Raw genomic sequence first — 20,906 nt, 5'->3', positions numbered from 1 at the left:
TAAGTAATATTCTAATTTTGTGACACACGGAATTCTGGATTTTCATTTGTTGCCACTTCAAATCATCAAAATTAAATGAAATAAACATTTGAATGCATCAGTCTGTGTGCAATGAATAAATATAATGTACAAGTTACACCTTTTGAATGCAATTACTGAAATAAATCAAGTTTTTCAAAATATTCTAATTTACTGGCTTTTACCTGTATACCTTGATGTTGCAGAAAAAAGACCATATATTTTTTTAACCGATTTCCGAACTCTAAATGGGTGAATTGTGTGATAACTTACATACGGAAGTTTTTGGCAATTTTCCTAATTTCACGAGATTCAGAATTTGCGTTTTTTGTTAGCTTGTTTTTTGTTAGCTTATTTTTCACGCGATGCTAATACTCCCGCGGAGTGCTAATTTCATTACAACATTCCGGCTAATCCAATTAGGAACACGAGCAAAACAGAAATTTTTGGCAATTTTCATAATTTCACAAGATTCTGAATTAGATTTTTTCTCAGCTTGTTTTTTGTTATCTTATTTTTCACGCGATGCTAATACTCACACGGAGTGCTAATTTCATTACAACATTCCGGCTAATCCAATTAGGAACCACTGCTCTAAACGACCCTGGGTGATTTTTTTTTCCGAAGAGCGTGAAGAATGATAATAAAACCTGAAAGTAGTCCGAGAGTCTTCAATTAGGAGCTACTCGCTGTCTCGCCGGACTAACAGTTTTCATTCGTCCCACCAGGAAAACTGTCTTATTTTTCACGCGATGCTAATACTCCCGCGGAGTGCTAATTTCTTTACAACATTACGGCGAATCCAATTAGGAACACGAGCAATACGGAAGTTTTTGGCAATTTTCCTAATTTTACGAGATTCTGAAATTGCGTTTTTTGTTATCTTATTTTTCACGTGATGCTAATACTCATGTGGAGTGCTAAGTTCATTACAACATTCCGGCTAATCCAATTAGGAACACGAGCAAAACAGAAGTTTTTGGCAATTTTCATAATTTCACGAGATTCTGAATTTGATTTTTTGTTCGCTTGTTTTTTGTTAGCTTATTTTTCACGCAATGCTAATACTCACGTGGAGTGCTAATTTCATTACAACATTCCGGCTAATCCAATTAGGAACACGAGCAATACGGAAGTTTTTGGCAATTTTCCTAATTTTACGAGATTCTGAAATTGTGTTTTTTGTTATCTTATTTTTCACGTGATGCTAATTCTCACGCGAAGTGCTAATTTCATTATAACATTCCGGCTAATCCAATTAGGAACACGAGCAATACGGAAGTTTTTGGCATTTTTCCTGATTTTACGAGATACTGAATTAGATTTTTTGTTACCTTGTTTTTTGCTACCTTGTTTTTTGTTATCTTCTTTTTCACGCAATGCTAATACTCACGTGGAGTGCTAATTTCATTACAACATTCCGGCTAATCCAATCAGGAACACGAGCAATACAGAGGTTTTTTGGCAATTTTCCCAATTTTTATGAGATTCTGAATTTACGTTTTTTGTTATCTTATTTTTCACGTGATGCTAATTCACACGCGGAGTGCTAATTTCATTACAACATTACGGCTAATCCAATTAGGAACACAAGCAATACGGAAGTTTTTGGCAATTTTCCTGATTTTACGAGATACTGAATTTGATTTTTTGTTAGATTGTTTTTTGTTATCTTATTTTTCACGCGATGCTAATACTCACGTGGAGTGCTAATTTTATTACAACATTCCGGCTAATCCAATAAGGAACACGAGCAAAACAGAAGTTTTTGGCAATTTTCATAATTTCACAAGATTCTGAAATTGCGTTTTTTGTTATCTTATTTTTCACGTGATGCTAATTCTAACGCAGAGTGCTAAGTTCATTACAACATTCCGGCTAATCCAATTAGGAACACGAGCAATACGGAAGTTTTTGGCAATTTTCCTAATTTTACGAGATACTGAATTTGATTTTTTGTTAGCTTGTTTTTTGTTATCTTATTTTTCATGCGATGCTAATACTCACGTGGAGTGCTAATTTCATTACAACATTCCGGCTAATCCAGTTAGGAACACAAGCAATACGGAAGTTTTTGACAATTTTGCTCATTTCAAGAGATTCTGATTTTGCGTTTTTTGTTAGCTTGTTTTTTGTTAGCTTATTTTTCACGCGATGCTAATACTCACGTGGAGTGCTAATTTCATTACAACATTCCGGCTAATCCAATTAGGAACACGAGCAATACGAAATTTTTTGGCAATTTTCCTGATTTTACGAGATACTGAATTTGATTTTTTTGTTATCTTGTTTTTTGTTTAGCTTATTTTTCACACGATGCTAATACTCACGCGGAGTGCTAATTTCATTACAACATTCCGGCTAATCCAGTTAGGAACACAAGCAATACGGACGTTTTTGACAATTTTGCTCATTTCACGAGATTCAGAATTTGCGATTTTTGTTAGCTTGTTTTTTGTTATCTTATTTTTCACGCGATGCTAATACTCCCGCGGAGTGCTAATTTCATTACAACATTCCGGCTAATCCAATAAGGAACACGAGCAAAACAGAAGTTTTTGGCAATTTCCATAATTTCACAAGATTCTGAATTAGATTTTTTCTCAGCTTGTTTTTTGTTATCTTATTTTTCACGCGATGCTAATACTCACACGGAGTGCTAATTTCATTACAACATTCCGGCTAGTCCAATTAGGAACCACTGCTCTAAACGACACTGGGTGATTTTTTTTCCGAAGAGCGTGAAGAATGATAATAAAACCTGAAAGTAGTCCGAGAGTCTTCAATTAGGAGCTACTTGCTGTCTCGCCGGACTAACAGTTTGCATTCGTCCCACCAGGCAAACTGTCTTATTTTTCACGTGACTCACCTGGAGTACTAATTTCATTACAACATTCCGGCTAATCCAATGAGGCTCCCTCATCTGTCTCTATCATCTTTATTAGTGACCTATGAGAAGACTGCAGCATTGGAGCGCCTCACCCCCGTTTAAAACGCCGTCCTCTCTCCCCCCTCTGGAAGAGCCACTGTACGTTATTTATTGTGGGGGGGGGGATCGTACCACTGTACGTTATTTATTATGGGGGGGGGATCGTACCACTGTACGTTATTTATTATGGGGGGGGGATCGTACCACTGCGGCAGTTGACTCCCGGGTCGCAGACGTGCCAAAGTGTCTTTGCCTTCGTTCCCCTGGAGCGCATCTACTAATTAAACAGGAACTCATTCCGGGGGATGGCGCCAGTAATGATTCCTCATCCTTGAAGGGCTCTCCAAAGTCGCATGTTGTCGCTTCTGCTGTGAAATTGCGGGAAAAAATAACTCAACTTTCGACACAAAGGAATTGTCCATGTGTGCAAACAAAGTGCTTGGGAGAAGATAACCGTTTAAATGTCAGGCAAACTTCCGGAACACGGTCTTCAAAATGTTTCATTGAGGGCCACATCGCAGTTATGGCTCACCTGTAACAGCAAATAATATATGAATTTGCCACGCATTTGATTTATGTTTCTTTTACGTACAGTACAGGCCAGAAGTTTGGACACACCTTCTCATTCAATCTTTATTTTCATGACTATTTACATTGTAGATGGTCCCTGAAGGCATCAAAACTACGAATGAACACACGTGGAGTTATGTACTTGACACAAAAAAAGGGGAAATAACTGAAAACATGTTTTATATTCTAGTTTCTTCAAAATAGCCACCCTGTGCTCTGATTACTGCTTTGCACACTCTTGGCATTCTCTCGATGAGCTTCAAGAGGTAGTCACCCGAAAGGGTTTTCACTTCAAAGATGCGCTTGAAGCTCATCGAGAGAAAATCCTGGAATTTCTTTGAACTTGGAAAAAGGGTAGTTTGAATTTCCAGGATGGTGGAATGTGTTGTATGTGAAATGGTTTGAATAGGTTGAAAAATTTGGAAATGGTGGAAGTTTGAAAAAATGGCCAATTCAGTTTGAATGGGGAAAAATGTCCGGGAAAACCTGGAATTCTGGGATTTTTTGGGATTTGTCAAGAGAAAGCTTGTGATTCCCAAATAGGCTGAACAGTTGGAAGTTGGAACGGTTTGAATCGGATGAAAAATGACTGCTTTGCACACTCTTGGCATTCTCTCAATGAGCTTCAAAAGGTAGTCAGCTGAAATGGTTTTCACTTCACAGGTGCGCTTGGAGCTCATCGAGAGAAAATCCTGGAATTTTTTTTAACTTGGAAAAAGGGTAGTTTGAATTTCCAGGATGGTGGAATGTGTTGAATGTGAAATGGTTTGAATAGGTTGAAAAATTTGGAAATGGTGGAAGTTTGAAAAATGGGCAATTCATTTTGAATGGAAAAAAATGTCCCAGAAAACCTGGAATTCTGGGAAATCTGGGGAATTTTTGGAATTTGTCAAGAGAAAGCCCGCGATTCCCAAATAGGCTGAACAGTTGGCAGTTGGAACGGTTTGAATCGGATGAAAAATGACTGCTTTGCACACTCTTGGCATTCTCTCGATGAGCTTCAAGAGGTAGTCACCCGAAAGGGTTTTCACTTCACAGGTGTGCTTGAAGCTCATCGAGAGAAAATCCTGGAATTTTTTTGAACTTGGAAAAAGGGTAGTTTGAATTTCCAGGATGGTGGCATGTGTTGAAGGTGGAATGGTTTGATTCGGTTGAAAAATGTGGAAATGGTGGAAGTTTGAAAAATGGCCAATTCTTTTTGAATGGGAAAAATGTCCGGGAAAACCTGGAATTCTGGGAATTTTTGGAATTTGTCAAGAGAAAGCCCTCGATTCCTGAATAGGCTGAACAGTTTGAAGTTGGAACGGTTTGCATCGGATGAAAAATGACTGCTTTGCACACTCTTGGCATTCTCTCGATGAGCTTCAAGAGGTAGTCACCCGAATTGGTTTTCACTTCACAGATGTGCTTGAAGCGCATCGAGAGAAAATCCTGGAATTTTTTTGAACTTGGAAAAAGGGTAGTTTGAATTTCCAGCATGGTGGAATGTGTTGTATGTGGAATGGTTGTAATTGGTTGAAAAATGTGGAAATGGTGGCAGTTTGAAAATGGCCAATTCATTTTGAATGGGAAAAATATCCCGGAAAACCTGGAAATCTGGGAATTTTTGGAATTTGTCAAGGGAAAGCCCGTGAGTCCCCAATAGGCTGAACAGTTGGAAGTTGGAACGGTTTGAATCGGATGAAAAATTACTGCTTTGCACACTCTTGGCATTCTCTCAATGAGCTTCAAGAGGTAGTCACCCGAAAGGGTTTTCACTTCACAGGTGCGCTTGAAGCTCATCGAGAGAAATTCCTGGAATTTATTTGAACTTGGAAAAAGGGTAGTTTGAATTTCCAGGATGGTGGAATGTGTTGAAGGTGGAATGGTTTGAATCGGTTGAAAAATGTGGAAATGGTGGCAGTTTGAAAATGGCCAATTCATTTTGAATGGGAAAAATATCCCGGAAAACCTGGAAATCTGGGAATTTTTGGAATTTGTCAAGGGAAAGCCCGTGATTCCCCAATAGGCTGAACAGTTGGAAGTTGGAACAGTTTCAATCGGATGAAAAATAACTGCTTTGCACACTCTTGGCATTCTCTCAATGAGCTTCAAGAGGTAGTCACCCGAAAGGGTTTTCACTTCACAGGTGTGCTTGAAGCTCATCGAGAGAAAATCCTGGAATTTATTTGAACTTGGAAAAAGGGTAGTTTGAATTTCCAGGATGGTGGAATGTGTTGAAGGTGGAATGGTTTGATTCGGTTGAAAAATGTGGAAATGGTGGAAGTTTGAAAAATGGCCAATTCATTTTGAATTAGAAAAATGTCCGGGAAAACCTGGAATTCTGGGATTTTTTGGAATTTGTCAAGAAAAAGCCTGCGATTCCCAATTAGGCTGAACAGTTTGAAGTTGGAACGGTTTGAATCGGGTGAAAAATGACTGCTTTGCACACTCTCGGCATTCTCTCAATGAGCTTCAAGAGGTAGTCACCCGAAAGGGTTTTCACTTCACAGGTGTGCTTGGAGCTCATCGAGAGAAAATTCTGGAATTTTTTTCAACTTGGAAAAAGGGTAGTTTGAATTTCCAGGATGGTGGAATGTGTTGAAGGTGGAATGGTTTGAATAGGTTGAAAAATGTGGAAATGGTGGAAGTTTGAAAAATGGCCAATTCATTTTGAGTGGGAAAGATTTCCCGGAAAACCTGGAATTCTAGGAAATCTGGGAATTTTTGGAATTGGTCAAGGGAAAGCCTGTGATTCCCCAATAGGCTGAACAGTTGGAAGTTGGAACGGTTTGAATCGGATGAAAAATGACTGCTTTGCTCACTCTTGGCATTCTCTCAATGAGCTTCAAGAGGTAGTCACCTGAAAGGGTTTTCACTTCACAGGTGCGCTTGAAGCTCATCGAGAGAAATTCCTGGAATTTTTTTGAACTTGGAAAAAGGGTAGTTTGAATTTCCAGGATGGTGGAATGTGTTGAAGGTGGAATGGTTTGATTCGGTTGAAAAATGTGGAAATGGTGGAAGTTTGAAAAATGGCCAATTCATTTTGAGTGGGAAAAATGTCCCGGAAAACCTGGAATTCTGGGATTTTTTGGGATTTGTCAAGAGAAAGCCTGTGATTCCCGAATAGGCTGAACAGTTTGAAGTTGGAACGGTTTGAATCGGGTGAAAAAGGACTGCTTTGCACACTCTTGGCATTCTCTCGATGAGCTTCGAGAGGTAGTCACCCGAAAGGGTTTTCACTTCACAGGTGCGCTTGAAGCTCATCGAGAGAAAATCCTGGAATTATTTTAGAACTTGGAAAAAGGGTAGTTTGAATTTCCAGGATGGTGGAATGTGTTGAAGGTGGAATGGTTTGAATAGGTTGAAAAATGTGGAAATGGTGGAAGTTTGAAAAATGGCCAATTCATTTTGAATGGGAAAAATGTCCGGGAAAACCTGGAATTCTGGGAATTTTTGGGATTTGTCAAGAGAAAGCCTGTGATTCCCGAATAGGCTGAACAGTTTGAAGTTGGAACGGTTTGAATTGGGTGAAAAATGACTGCTTTGCACACTCTTGGCATTCTCTCCATGAGCTTCAAGAGGTAGTCACCCGAAAGGGTTTTCACTTCACAGGTACGCTTGAAGCTCATCGAGAGAAAATCCTGGAATTTTTTTAGAACTTGGAAAAAGGGTAGTTGGAATTTCCAGGATGGTGGCATGTGTTGAAGGTGGAATGGTTTGAATAGGTTGAAAAATGTGGAAATGGTGGAAGTTTGAAAAATGGCCAATTCATTTTGAATGGGAAAAATGTCCCAGAAAACCTGGAATTCTGGGAAATCTGGGGAATTTTTGGAATTTGTCAAGAGAAATTCCCAAATAGGCTGAACAGTTGGAAGTTGGAACGGTTTGAATCGGGTGAAAAATGACTGCTTTGCACACTCTCGGCATTCTCTCAATGAGCTTCAAGAGGTAGTCACCCGAAAGGGTTTTCACTTCACAGGTGTGCTTGAAGCTCATCGAGAGAAAATCCTGAAATTTGTTTTAGAACTTAGGAAAAAGGTAGTTTGAATTTCTAGGATGGTGGAATGTGTTGTATGTGGAATGGTTTGAATAGGTTGAAAAATGTGGAAATGGTGGAAGTTTGAAAAATGGCCAATTCATTTTGAATGGGAAAAATGTCCGGGAAAACCTGGAATTCTGGGATTTTTTGGAATTTGTCAAGAGAAAGCCTGCGATTCCCAATTAGGCTGAACAGTTGGAAGTTGGAACAGTTTGAATCGGATGAAAAATGACTGCTTTGCACACTCTTGGCATTCTCTCATTGAGCTGCAAAAGGTAGTCAGCTGAAATGGTTTTCACTTCACAGGTGTGCTTGGAGCTCATCGAGAGAAAATCCTGGAATTTTTTTGAACTTGGAAAAAGGGTAGTTTGAATTTCCAGGATGGTGGAATGTGTTGAAGGTGGAATGGTTTGAATAGGTTGAAAAATGTGGAAATGGTGGAAGTTTGAAAAATGGCCAATTCATTTTGAGTGGGAAAAATGTCCGGGAAAACCTGGAATTCTGGGAATTTTTGGAATTTGTCAAGAGAAACCCCTCGATACCTGAATAGGCTGAACAGTTGGTAGTTGGAACGGTTTGAATCGGGTGAAAAATGACTGCTTTGCACACTCTCGGCATTCTCTCAATGAGCTTCAAGAGGTAGTCACCCGAAAGGGTTTTCACTTCACAGGTGTGCTTGAAGCTCATCGAGAGAAAATCCTGGAATTTCTTTCAACTTGGAAAAAGGGTAGTTTGAATTTCCAGGATGGTGGAATGTGTTGAAGGTGGAATTGTTTGAATAGGTTGAAAAATGTGGAAATGGTGGAAGTTTGAAAAAATGGCCAATTCAGTTTGAATGGGAAAAATGTCCGGGAAAACCTGGAATTCTGGGAATTTTTGGGATTTGTCAAGAGAAAGCCCGCGATTCCCGAATAGGCTGAACAGTTGGAAGTTGGAACGGTTTGAATCGGGTGAAAAAGGACTGCTTTGCACACTCTTGGCATTCTCTCAATGAGCTTCAAGAGGTAGTCACCCGAAAGGGTTTTCACTTCACAGATGTGCTTGAAGCTCATCGAGAGAAAATCCTGGAATTTCTTTGAACTTGGAAAAAGGGTAGTTTGAATTTCCAGGATGGTGGAATGTGTTGAAGGTGGAATGGTTTGAATAGGTTGAAAAATGTGGAAATGGTGGAAGTTTGAAAAATGGGCAATTCATTTTGAGTGGGAAAAATGTCCCGGAAACCTGGAATTCTGGGAATTTTTGGAATTTGTCAAGAGAAAGCCCTCGATTCCTGAATAGGCTGAACAGTTGGTAGTTGGAACGGTTTGAATCGGATGAAAAATTACCGCTTTGCACACTCTCGACATTCTCTCAATGAGCTTCAAGAGGTAGTCACCCAAAAGGGTTTTCACGTCACAGGTGTGCTTGAAGCTCATCGAGAGAAAATCCTGGAATTTTTTTAGAACTTGGAAAAAGGGTAGTTTGAATTTCCAGGATGGTGACATGTGTTGAAGGTGGAATGGTTGTAATTGGTTGAAAAATGTGGAAATGGTGTACGTTTGAAAAATGGGCAATTCATTTTGAATGGAAAAAAATGTCCCAGAAAACCTGGAATTCTGGGAAATCTGGGGAAATTTTGGAATTTGTTGAGGGAAAGCCCGTGATTCCCGAATAGGCTGAACAGTTGGAAGTTGGAACGGTTTGAATCGGATGAAAAATGACTGCTTTGCACACTCTCTGCATTCTCTCGATGAGCTTCAAGAGGTAGTCACCCGAAATGGTTTTCACTTCACAGGTGCGCTTGAAGCTCATCGAGAGAAAATCCTGGAATTTCTTTGAACTTGGAAAAAGGGTAGTTTGAATTTCCAGGATGGTGGAATGTGTTGAATGTGAAATGGCTTGAATAGGTTGAAAAATTTGGAAATGGTGGAAGTTTGAAAAATGGCCAATTCATTTGAGTGGGAAAAATGTCCGGGAAAACCTGGAATTCTGGGAATTTTTGGGATTTGTCAAGAGAAAGCCTGTGATTCCCGAATAGGCTGAACAGTTTGAAGTTGGAACGGTTTGAATCGGGTGAAAAATGACTGCTTTGCACACTCTTGGCATTCTCTCAATGAGCTTCAAGAGGTAGTCACCCGGAAGGGTTTTCACTTCACAGGTGTGCTTGAAGCTCATCGAGAGAAAATCCTGGAATTTCTTTGAACTTGGAAAAAGGGTAGTTTGAATTTCCAGGATGGTGGAATGTGTTGAAGGTGGAATGGTTTGAATAGGTTGAAAAATGTGGAAATGGTGGATGTTTGAAAAATGGCCAATTCATTTTGAATGGGAAAAATGTCCCAGAAAACCTGGAATTCTGGGAAATCTGGGGAATTTTTGGAATTTGTCAAGGGAAAGCCCTCGATTCCTGAATAGGCTGAACAGTTGGTAGTTGGAACGGTTTGCATCGGATGAAAAATGACTGCTTTGCACACTCTCGGCATTCTCTCAATGAGCTTCAAGAGGTAGTCACCCGAAAGGGTTTTCACTTCACAGGTGTGCTTGAAGCTCATCGAGAGAAAATCCTGGAATTTCTTTGAACTTGGAAAAAGGGTAGTTTGAATTTCCAGGATGGTGACGTGTTGAAGGTGGAATGGTTGTAATTGGTTGAAAAATGTGGAAATGGTGTAAGTTTGAAAAATGGGCAATTCATTTTGAGTGGGAAAAATTTCCGGGAAAACCTGGAATTCTGGGATTTTTTGGGATTTGTCAAGAGAAAGCTTGTGATTCCCAAATAGGCTGAACAGTTGGAAGTTGGAACGGTTTGAATCGGGTGAAAAAGGACTGCTTTGCACACTCTTGGCATTCTCTCAATGAGCTTCAAAAGGTAGTCAGCTGAAATGGTTTTCACTTCACAGGTGCGCTTGAAGCTCATCGAGAGAAAATCCTGGAATTTCTTTGAACTTGGAAAAAGGGTAGTTTGAATTTCCAGGATGGTGGAATGTGTTGAAGGTGGAATGGTTTGAATCGGTTGAAAAATGTGGAAATAGTGGAAGTTTGAAAAATGGGCAATTCATTTTGAATGGAAAAAATATCCCGGAAAACCTGGAAATCTGGGAATTTTTGGAATTTGTCAAGAAAAAGCCTGCGATTCCCAAATAGGCTGAACAGTTGGAAGTTGGAACGGTTTGAATCGGATGAAAAATGACTGCTTTGCTCACTCTTGGCATTCTCTCAATGAGCTTCAAAAGGTAGTCAGCTGAAATGGTTTTCACTTCACAGGTGTGCTTGGAGCTCATAGAGAGAAAATCCTGCAATTTTTTTGAACTTGGAAAAAGGGTAGTTTGAATTTCCAGGATGGTGGAATGTGTTGAAGGTGGAATGGTTTGAATAGGTTGAAAAATGTGGAAATGGTGGAAGTTTGAAAAATGGCCAATTCATTTTGAGTGGGAAAAATGTCCGGGAAAACCTGGAATTCTAGGAAATCTGGGAATTTTTGGAATTTGTCAAGGGAAAGCCTGCGATTCCCAATTAGGCTGAACAGTTGGAAGTTGGAACGGTTTGAATCGGATGAAAAATTACTGCTTTGCACACTCTTGGCATTCTCTCGATGAGCTTCAAGAGGTAGTCACCCGAAAGGGTTTTCACTTCACAGGTGTGCTTGGAGCTCATCGAGAGAAAATCCTGGAATTTTTTTAGAACTTGGAAAAAGGGTAGTTTGAATTTCCAGGATGGTGACATGTGTTGAAGGTGGAATGGTTGTAATTGGTTGAAAAATGTGGAAATGGTGGAAGTTTGAAAAATGGGCAATTCATTTTGAGTGGGAAAAATGTCCGGGAAAACCTGGAATTCTGGGAATTTTTGGGATTTGTAAAGAGAAAGCCTGTGATTCCCGAATAGGCTGAACAGTTGGAAGCTGGAACGGTTTGAATCGGGTGAAAAAGGACTGCTTTGCACACTCTTGGCATTCTCTCAATGAGCTTCAAGAGGTAGTCACCCGAAAGGGTTTTCACTTCACAGATGCGCTTGAAGTTCATCGAGAGAAAATCCTGGAATTTTTTTAGAACTTGGAAAAAGGGTAGTTTGAATTTCCAGGATGGTGGAATGTGTTGAAGGTGGAATGGTTTGAATAGGTTGAAAAATGTGAAAATGGTGGAAGTTTGGAAAAATGGGCAATTCATTTTGAGTGGGAAAAATGTCCGGGAAAACCTGGAATTCTGGGATTTTTTGGAATTTGTCAAGAAAAAGCCTGCGATTCTAAAATAGGCTGAACAGTTGGAAGTTGGAACGGTTTGAATCGGATGAAAAATGACTGCTTTGCACACTCTTGGCATTCTCTCGATGAGCTTCAAGAGGTAGTCACCCGAAAGGGTTTTCACTCACAGGTGTGCTTGAAGCTCATCGAGAGAAAATCCTGGAATTTCTTTGAACTTGGAAAAAGGGTAGTTTGAATTTCCAGGATGGTGGAATGTGTTGAAGGTGGAATGGTTTGAATAGGTTGAAAAATGTGAAAATGGTGGAAGTTTGGAAAAATGGCCAATTCATTTTGAGTGGGAAAAATGTCCGGGAAAACCTGGAATTTTGGGATTTTTTGGAATTTGTCAAGAAAAAGCCTGCGATTCTAAAATAGGCTGAACAGTTGGAAGTTGGAACGGTTTGAATCGGATGAAAAATGACTGCTTTGCACACTCTTGGCATTCTCTCGATGAGCTTCAAGAGGTAGTCACCCGAAAGGGTTTTCACTTCACAGGTGTGCTTGAAGCTCATCGAGAGAAAATCCTGGAATTTTTTTGAACTTGGAAAAAGGGTAGTTTGAATTTCCAGGATGGTGGAATGTGTTGAATGTGTAATGGTTTGAATAGGTTGAAAAATGTGGAAATGGTGGAAGTTTGAAAAATGGGCAACGTTACCCTTCACGCTTGATGCTTCTGTTTCACAGAGGATGCTCGTTGGTACGAGTCCAACGCCAACCATGTTATACTGATGACCACACTGGCAGCGCTGGTCGTTGTCTCGGCTCCCATTCTCATCTTGACCCAACATTACTACCGCAGGTATAAGAAGGCCAAGGTCAACAAAGGACCCATGTAAGTTATACTGGAAATCCTTCTCCTGTCTCCTGCTTTCTCGTCACTGTGTTTTTCCACCTAGTACTAAAAAACTTTGTTCAAAGACCATATATTTTGGTTAAATATGACTTTTTTTTCCCTCTTACGTCCAAATGTTGTCATATATATTTGTATGGCCTGTCTCCTGCTTTCTCGTCACAGATTACCTGCCCCTCTCAAACAAACTCTTCAAAAATCATTTTGAGTAGATATTACTTTACCGTAACTGCCATTTAAGTAGGTTGTGGTTGTAAATAATTTTTCCTGTCTCCAAGTTTCTCTTCACTTAGTTTTTCCACCTATTTCAAAGACACTCTTTAAGGAAATTACAATTTGATTTCTTATATTACTTTACTGTAGCTCTTAGAAATGAGCTTTCTCCCCCTGTCTACTGCTTTCTCACTGGGTTTTTCCACTTTAAAAAAAATAAAAACTCTCTTCAAAGACAATTTAGTTTGATTAAATATTGCTTTTTTTCTCTCTTACCTCCAAAAATTGTCATATTTTTTTTATTGCTAGTTTCTGGCTTTCTTGTCACTGTGTTTTTCCACCTGGTACTGAAAAACTTTGTTCAAAGACAATTTATTTTGGTTGAATATGACTTTTTTTTCCTCTTACGTCCAAATGTTGTCATATATATATTTGTATGGCCTGTCTCCTGCTTTCTCGTCACTGTGTTTTTCCACCTAGTACTAAAAAACTTTGCTCAAAGAAAATATATTTTGGTTAAATATTGCTTTTTTTTTGCTCTGACGTCCAAATATTGTCATATATATTTGTATGGCCTGTCTCCTGCTTTCTCGTTACTGTGTTTTTCCACCTAGTACTAAAAAACTTTGTTCAAAGACCATATATTTTGGTTAAATATGAGTTTTTTTCCCCTCTTACGTCCAAATGTTGTCATATATATTTGTATGGCCTGTCTCCTGCTTTCTCGTCACTGTGTTTTTCCACCTAGTACTAAAAAACTTTGTTCAAAGAAAATATATTTTGGTTAAATATTACTTTTTTTGCTCTGACGTCCAAATATTGTCATATATATTTGTATGGCCTGTCTCCTGCTTTCTCGTCACTGTTTTTCCACCTTTACTAAAAAACTTTGTTCAAAGACAATATATTTTGGTTAAATATTACTTTTTTTTTGCTCTGACGTCCAAATGTTGTCATATATATTTGTATGGCCTGTCTCCTGCTTTCTCGTCACTGTTTTTCCACCTAGTACTTAAAAACTTTGTTCAAAGACAATATATTTTGGTTAAATATGACTTTTTTTCCCTCTTACGTCCAAATGTTGTCATATATATTTGTATGGCCTGGGTCCTGCTTTCTCGTCACTGTGTTTTTCCACCTAGTACTAAAAAACGTTGTTCAAAGAAAATATATTTTGGTTAAATATCACTTTTTTTTTGCTCTGACGTCCAAATATTGTCATATATATTTGTATGGCCTGTCTCCTGCTTTCTCGTCACTGTTTTTCTACCTAGTACTAAAAAACTTTGTTCAAAGACAATATATTTTGGTTAAATATTACTTTTTTTCCTCTTACGTCCAAATGCTGTCATATATATTTGTATGGCCTGTCTCCTGCTTTCTCGTCACTGTGTTTTTCCACCTAGTACTAAAAAACTTTGTTCAAAGACAATATATTTTGGTTAAATATGACTTTTTCCCCCTTCTTACGTCCAAATGTTGTCATATATATTTATATGGCCTGTCTCCTGCTTTCTCGTCACTGTGTTTTTCCACCTAGTACTAAAAAGCTTTGTTCAAAGAAAATATATTTTGGTTAAATATTACTTTTTTTTCCTCTTACGTCCAAATATTGTCATATATATTTGTATGGCCTGTCTCCTGCTTTCTTGTCACTGTTTTTCCACCTAGTACTAAAAAACTTTGTTCAAAGACAATATATTTTGGTTAAATATTACTTTTTTTTCGCTCTGACGTCCAAATATTGTCATATATATTTGTATGGCCTGTCTCTTGCTTTCTCGTCACTGTGTTTTTCCACCTAGTACTGAAAAACTTTGTTCAAAGACAATATATTTTCGTTAAATATGACTTTTTTTGCTCTGACGTCCAAATGTTGTCATATATATTTGTATGGCCTGTCTCCTGCTTTCTCGTCACTGTTTTTCCACCTAATACTAAAAAACTTTGTTCAAAGACAATATATTTTGGTTAAATATTACTTTTTTTTTGCTTTGACGTCCAAATATTGTCATATATATTTGTATGGCCTGTCTCCTGCTTTCTTGTCACTGTTTTTCCACCTAGTACTAAAAAACTTTGTTCAAAGACCATATATTTTGGTTAAATATGACTTTTTTTCCCCTCTTACGTCCAAATGTTGTCATATATACTTGTATGGCCTGTCTCCTGCTTTCTCGTCACAGATTACCTGACCCTCTCAAACAAACTCTTCAAAAATCATTTTGAGTAGATATTGCTTTACTGTATCTGCCCTTTTAGGAGGTTGTGGTTGTAAATAATTTTTTTCCTGTCTCCAAGTTTCTCTTCACTTTTTCCACCACTCTTTAAGGAAATTACAATTTGATTCAATATTACTTTACTGTAGCTCTTAGAAATTAGCTTTTACCCCGTGTCTACTGCTTTCTCGTCACTGGGTTTTTCCACTTAAAAAAAAAAAAAAAAACTCTCTTCAAAGACAATTTAGTTTGATTAACTATTACTTTTTTTCTCTTTAACCTCCAAAAATTGTCATATTTTTTTTGTTGCTAGTTTCTTGCTTTCTCGTCACTTGTGTTTTTCCACCTAGTACTAAAACACTTTGTTCAAAGACAATTTATTTTGGTTAAATATGACTTTTTTTTCCCTCTTACGTCCAAATGTTGTCATATATATTTGTATGGCCTGTCTCCTGCTTTCTCGTCACTGTGTTTTTCCACTAAAAAAAATACAAACTCTCTTCAAAGACAATTTAGTTTGATTAAATATTACTTTTTTTCTCTCTTACCTCCAAAAATTGTCATATTTTTTTTTATTGCTAGTTTCTTGCTTTCTCGTCACTGTGTTTTTCCACCTAGTACTGAAAAACTTTGTTCAAAGACAATATATTTTGGTTAAATATGACTTTTTTTCCCCTCTTACGTCCAAATATTGTCATAAATATTTGTATGGCCTGTCTCCTGCTTTCTCGTCACTGTTTTTCCACCTAGTACTAAAAACCTTTGTTCAAAGACCATATATTTTGGTTAAATATGACTTTTTTTTCCCTCTTACGTCCAAATGTTGTCATATATATTTGTATGGCCTGTCTCCTGCTTTCTCGTCACTGTGTTTTTCCACCTAGTACTAAAAAACTTTGTTCAAAGACAATTTATTTTGGTTAAATATGACTTTTTTTTTACTCTTACGTCCAAATGTTGTCATATATATTTGTATGGCCTGTCTCCTGCTTTCTCGTCACTGTTTTTCCACCTAGTACTAAAAACCTTTGTTCAAAGACCATATATTTTGGTTAAATATGACTTTTTTTTCCCTCTTACGTCCAAATGTTGTCATATATATTTGTATGGCCTGTCTCCTGCTTCCTCGTCACTGTGTTTTTCCACCTAGTACTAAAAAACTTTGTTCAAAGACAATATATTTTGGTTAAATATGACTTTTTTTTCCTCTTACGTCCAAATGTTGTCATATATATTTGTATGGCCTGTCTCCTGCTTTCTCGTCACTGTGTTTTTCCACCTAGTACTAAAAAACTTTGTTCAAAGAAAATATATTTTCAAGTTAAAGTTAAAGTTAAAGTACCAATGATTGTCACACACACACTAGGTGTGGTGAGATTATTCTCTGCATTTGACCCATCACCCTTGATCACCCCCTGGGAGGTGAGGGGAGCAGTGGGCAGCAGCGGTGGCCGCGCCCGGGAATCATTTTGGTGATTTAACCCCCAATTCCAACCCTTGATGCTGAGTGCCAAGCAGGGAGGTAATGGGTCCCATTTTTATAGTCTTTGGTATGACTCGGTTAAATATTACTTTTTTTTTGCTCTGACGTCCAAATATTGTCATATATATTTGTATGGCCTGTCTCCTGCTTTCTTGTCACTGTGTTTTTCCACCTAGTACTAAAAAACTTTGTTCAAAGACCATATATTTTGGTTAAATATTACTTTTTTTCCCCTCTTACGTCCAAATGCTGTCATATATATTTGTATGGCCTGTCTCCTGCTTTCTTGTCACTGTTTTTCCACCTAGTACTAAAAAACTTTGTTCAAAGACAATATATTTTGGTTAAATATTACTTTTTTTTCGCTCTGACGTCCAAATGTTGTCATATATATTTGTATGGCCTGTCTCCTGCTTTCACGTCACTGTGTTTTTCCACCTAGTACTAAAAAACTTTGTTCAAAGACAATATATTTTGGTTAAATATGACTTTTCTTTCCCTCTTACGTCCAAATGTTGTCATATATATTTGTATGGCCTGTCTCCTGCTTTCTCGTCACAGATTACCCGCCCCTCTCAAACAAACTCTTCAAAAATCATTTTGAGTAGATATTGCTTTACTGTATCTGCCCTTTTAGGAGGTTGTGGTTGTAAAAATTTTTTTCCTGTCTCCAAGTTTCTCTTCACTTTTTCCACCACTCTTTAAGGAAATTACAATTTGATTCAACATTACTTTACTGTAGCTCTTAGAAAGTCGGTTTTTTTTTCTCCCGGTTTACTGCTTTCTTGTCACTAGGGGTTTTCCCGCCTTTTTCCCCCCCAAAAAACTGTCCATTTGTGTTCTGTTAGCCTCATCATCGCACTGACCTCTCTTTTCCCTCCTTTTTTGCAGCGATGACCACTCGCAGATCTCGCCCATGTATGAAATGTCTTGTCTGCAGCAAAACAGTGAGGAACATTCCCTTCTAAACCAACGCGTGTGACGGCGCTGCGAATGGAATGGAAATGGATTGGCAAAAGATGGAGTGTGTGGCCAGAGAGCGAGGCTAAAAGGGAGAGCAGAAATACTCCGAAAAGAAAAGCAATGCTCTGCAGATGCCTACTTTTAGACCATTTAGCTTTTATGCGGCATCTACTTGACTGTCAATGCTCACTCGAAACCGCTTGGGCTGATTATCTTGTGTGTGCACTTTTGAGAAGGCTCGTATTTATTTGCTGAGCCAGCATTACTGACCTAGTGGCTAGAGTGTCCGCCCTGAGCATCGGTAGGTCGCGAGTCATACCGAAGACTATAAAAATGGGACCCATTGCCTCCCTGATTGGCACTTAGCATCAAGGGTTGGAATTTTGGGGGTTAAAGCATCAAAAATCATTCCCGGGCGTGGCCATTGCTGCTGCTCACTGCTCCCCTCACCTCCCAGGGAGTGAACAAGGGGATGGGTCGAATGCAGAGGACACGTTTAACCACACCGAGTGTGTGTGTGACAATCATTGGTACTTTAACTTTACCTAATTAAGTTCATTTTCTCCAAGTTGTCTTCATGCCGTATCAGCTTGAGGCAATTTTGAAGGCATCGACCGTGTGGTTAACCCCTACTTTTGAGTTGGACTCCTTATATTGTACATTAAATTACATACTGTATATTGGTTGAAAATAGCAGACTTTTGCGTCTTCTTGTCATGTACTAAAGAAGCGCTGATATTTTATTTATTTTTTAATTTTTTTTTACACACTGAAACTCTGTAAAGTAGAAAAACCAGCGATTTGTTTGACCATAATTATTATTAATATTAATCGTTGTGTTCAAGAAGAACTTTGAACATGTCACGAGGGAGGTGCTGGACATTGAGTCCGAGTGGACCATGTTCCGCGCCTCTATTGTCGAGGCGGCTGATTGGAGCTGTGGCCGCAAGGTGGTTGGTGCTTGTCGTGGCGGTAATCCTAGAACCCGTTGGTGGACACCGGCGGTGAGGGATGCCGTCAAGCTGAAGAAGGAGTCCTGTCGGGTTCTTTTGGCTCATAGGACTCCAGAGGCAGCGGACAAGTACCGACAGGCCAAGCGGTGTGCGGCTTTAGCGGTCGCAGAGGCAAAAACTCGGACATGGGAGGAGTTCGGTGAGGCCATGGAAAACGACTTCCGGACGGCTTCGAAGCGATTCTGGTCCACCATCCGCCGCCTCAGGAAGGGGAAGCAGTGCACTATCAACACCGTGTATGGTGAGGATGGTGTTCTGCTGACCTCGACTGCGGATGTTGTGGATCGGTGGAGGGAATACTTCGAAGACCTCCTCAATCCCACCAACACGTCTTCCTATGAGGAAGCAGTGCCTGGGGAGTCTGTGGTGGGCTCTACTATTTCTGGGGCTGAGGTTGCCGAGGTAGTTAAAAAGCTCCTCGGTGGCAAGGCCCCGGGGGTGGATGAGATCCGCCCGGAGTTCCTTAAGGCTCTGGATGCTGTGGGGCTGTCTTGGTTGACAAGACTCTGCAGCATCGCGTGGACATCGGGGGCGGTACCACTGGATTGGCAGACCGGGGTGGTGGTTCCTCTCTTTAAGAAGGGGAACCGGAGGGTGTGTTCTAACTATCGTGGGATCACACTCCTCAGCCTTCCCGGTAAGGTCTATTCAGGTGTACTGGAGAGGAGGCTACGCCGGATAGTCGAACCTCGGATTCAGGAGGAACAGTGTGGTTTTCGTCCTGGTCGTGGAACTGTGGACCAGCTCTATACTCTCGGCAGGGTCCTTGACGGTGCATGGGAGTTTGCCCAACCAGTCTACATGTGTTTTGTGGACTTGGAGAAGGCATTCGACCGTGTCCCTCGGGAAGTCCTGTGGGGAGTGCTCAGAGAGTACGGGGTATCGGACTGTCTGATTGTGGCAGTCCGCTCCCTGTATGATCAGTGCCAGAGCTTGGTCCGCATTGCCGGTAGTAAGTCGGACACGTTTCCAGTGAGGGTTGGACTCCGCCAAGGCTGCCCTTTGTCACCCATTCTGTTCATAACTTTTATGGACAGAATTTCTAGGCGTTGAGGGGATCTGGTTTGGTGGCTGCAGGATTAGGTCTCTGCTTTTTGCAGATGATGTGGTCCTGATGGCTTCATCTGGCCAGGATCTTCAGCTCTCACTGGATCGGTTCGCAGCTGAGTGTGAAGCGACCGGGATGAGAATCAGCACCTCCAAGTCCGAGTCCATGGTTCTCGCCCGGAAAAGGGTGGAGTGCCATCTCCGGGTTGGGGAGGAGATCTTGCCCCAAGTGGAGGAGTTCAAGTACCTCGGAGTCTTGTTCACGAGTGGGGGAAGAGTGGATCGTGAGATCGACAGGCGGATCGGTGCGGCGTCTTCAGTAATGCGGACGCTGTATCGATCCATTGTGGTGAAGAAGGAGCTGAGCCGGAAGGCAAAGCTCTCGATTTACCGGTCGATCTACGTTCCCATCCTCACCTATGGTCATGAGCTTTGGGTTATGACCGAAAGGACAAGATCACGGGTACAAGCGGCCGAAATGAGTTTCCTCCGCCGGGTGGCGGGTCTCTCCCTTAGAGATAGGGTGAGAAGCTCTGTCATCCGGGGGGAGCTCAAAGTAAAGCTGCTGCTCCTCCACATGGAGAGGAGCCAGATGAGGTGGTTCGGGCATCTGGTCAGGATGCCACCCGATCGCCTCCCTCGGGAGGTGTTTAGGGCACGTCCAACCGGTAGGAGGCCACGGGGAAGACCCAGGACACGCTGGGAAGACTATGTCTCCCGGCTGGCCTGGGAACGCCTCGGGATCCCCCGGGAGGAGCTGGACGAAGTGGCTGGGGAGAGGGAAGTCTGGGCTTCCCTGCTTAGGCTGCTGCCCCCGCGACCCGACCTCGGATAAGCGGAAGAAGATGGATGGATGGATGGATGGTTCAAGAAATACACTACGACTAATATAAATGTTGCACAAATAATCATTCAAGCAATGTCAATCTAAAGTCTCTTTTTTATTTTTGTTTTTATTTTTTTTTATGATTCATCACTGTAACGTTGTCATCAGTCACCACATTTCATTTTTTTCAAGTGTAAAATTCCCAAATCCAATGTTTGTAATTGTGTTGTATGTTGATTGTGTTGTATGGAAATGTTTTGCTGCTGACTTGTGACGTTTATTCCATCTATAAAGTTTAACGGAAACTGGACTTTGTATTTTTTGCCTCACACATAACATCAAATATTTTTAATCTTACTCCATATTGTCAAGCTTGTTACTGACCGTTTTGTAATGTTTGTGTTTATTTCCTGTCAGCGCTCTTATTTTGGTTTCATTTCCTGCGTGTCTCCCTGCGCACTCGTTTCCCTCACCTGTCCCTGATTGGCAGCCTGGCACACCTGGTTGCAGTTGTCAATCAGACTACTATTTATGCCTGCCTCGC

General features: G+C 40.2%; 1 protein-coding gene across 3 annotated transcripts in view; it reads left to right on the top strand.

Annotated features, from left to right (window-relative positions):
• Positions 1 to 18,015, top strand: part of LOC133593836 (uncharacterized) — a 57,064-nt gene extending 39,049 nt beyond the window's left edge. For all 3 annotated transcript variants that reach the window (XM_061946560.1, XM_061946581.1, XM_061946571.1), the window contains 2 exons: positions 12,433 to 12,580; positions 17,405 to 18,015. In XM_061946560.1, coding sequence (XP_061802544.1) covers positions 12,433 to 12,580; positions 17,405 to 17,495 — 239 coding nt within the window. In that variant the 3' untranslated portion in view covers positions 17,496 to 18,015. The remainder of the gene's footprint in view (positions 1 to 12,432; positions 12,581 to 17,404) is intronic.
• Positions 18,016 to 20,906: the final 2,891 nt, after the last annotated feature.

The sequence above is a fragment of the Nerophis lumbriciformis genome, linkage group LG04 (assembly GCF_033978685.3).
Source record: "Nerophis lumbriciformis linkage group LG04, RoL_Nlum_v2.1, whole genome shotgun sequence".
Taxonomy (NCBI): domain Eukaryota; kingdom Metazoa; phylum Chordata; class Actinopteri; order Syngnathiformes; family Syngnathidae; genus Nerophis; species Nerophis lumbriciformis.
The sequence above is the reverse complement of the archived record's forward strand: the minus strand, read 5'-3'. Positions and strand labels throughout refer to the sequence as shown.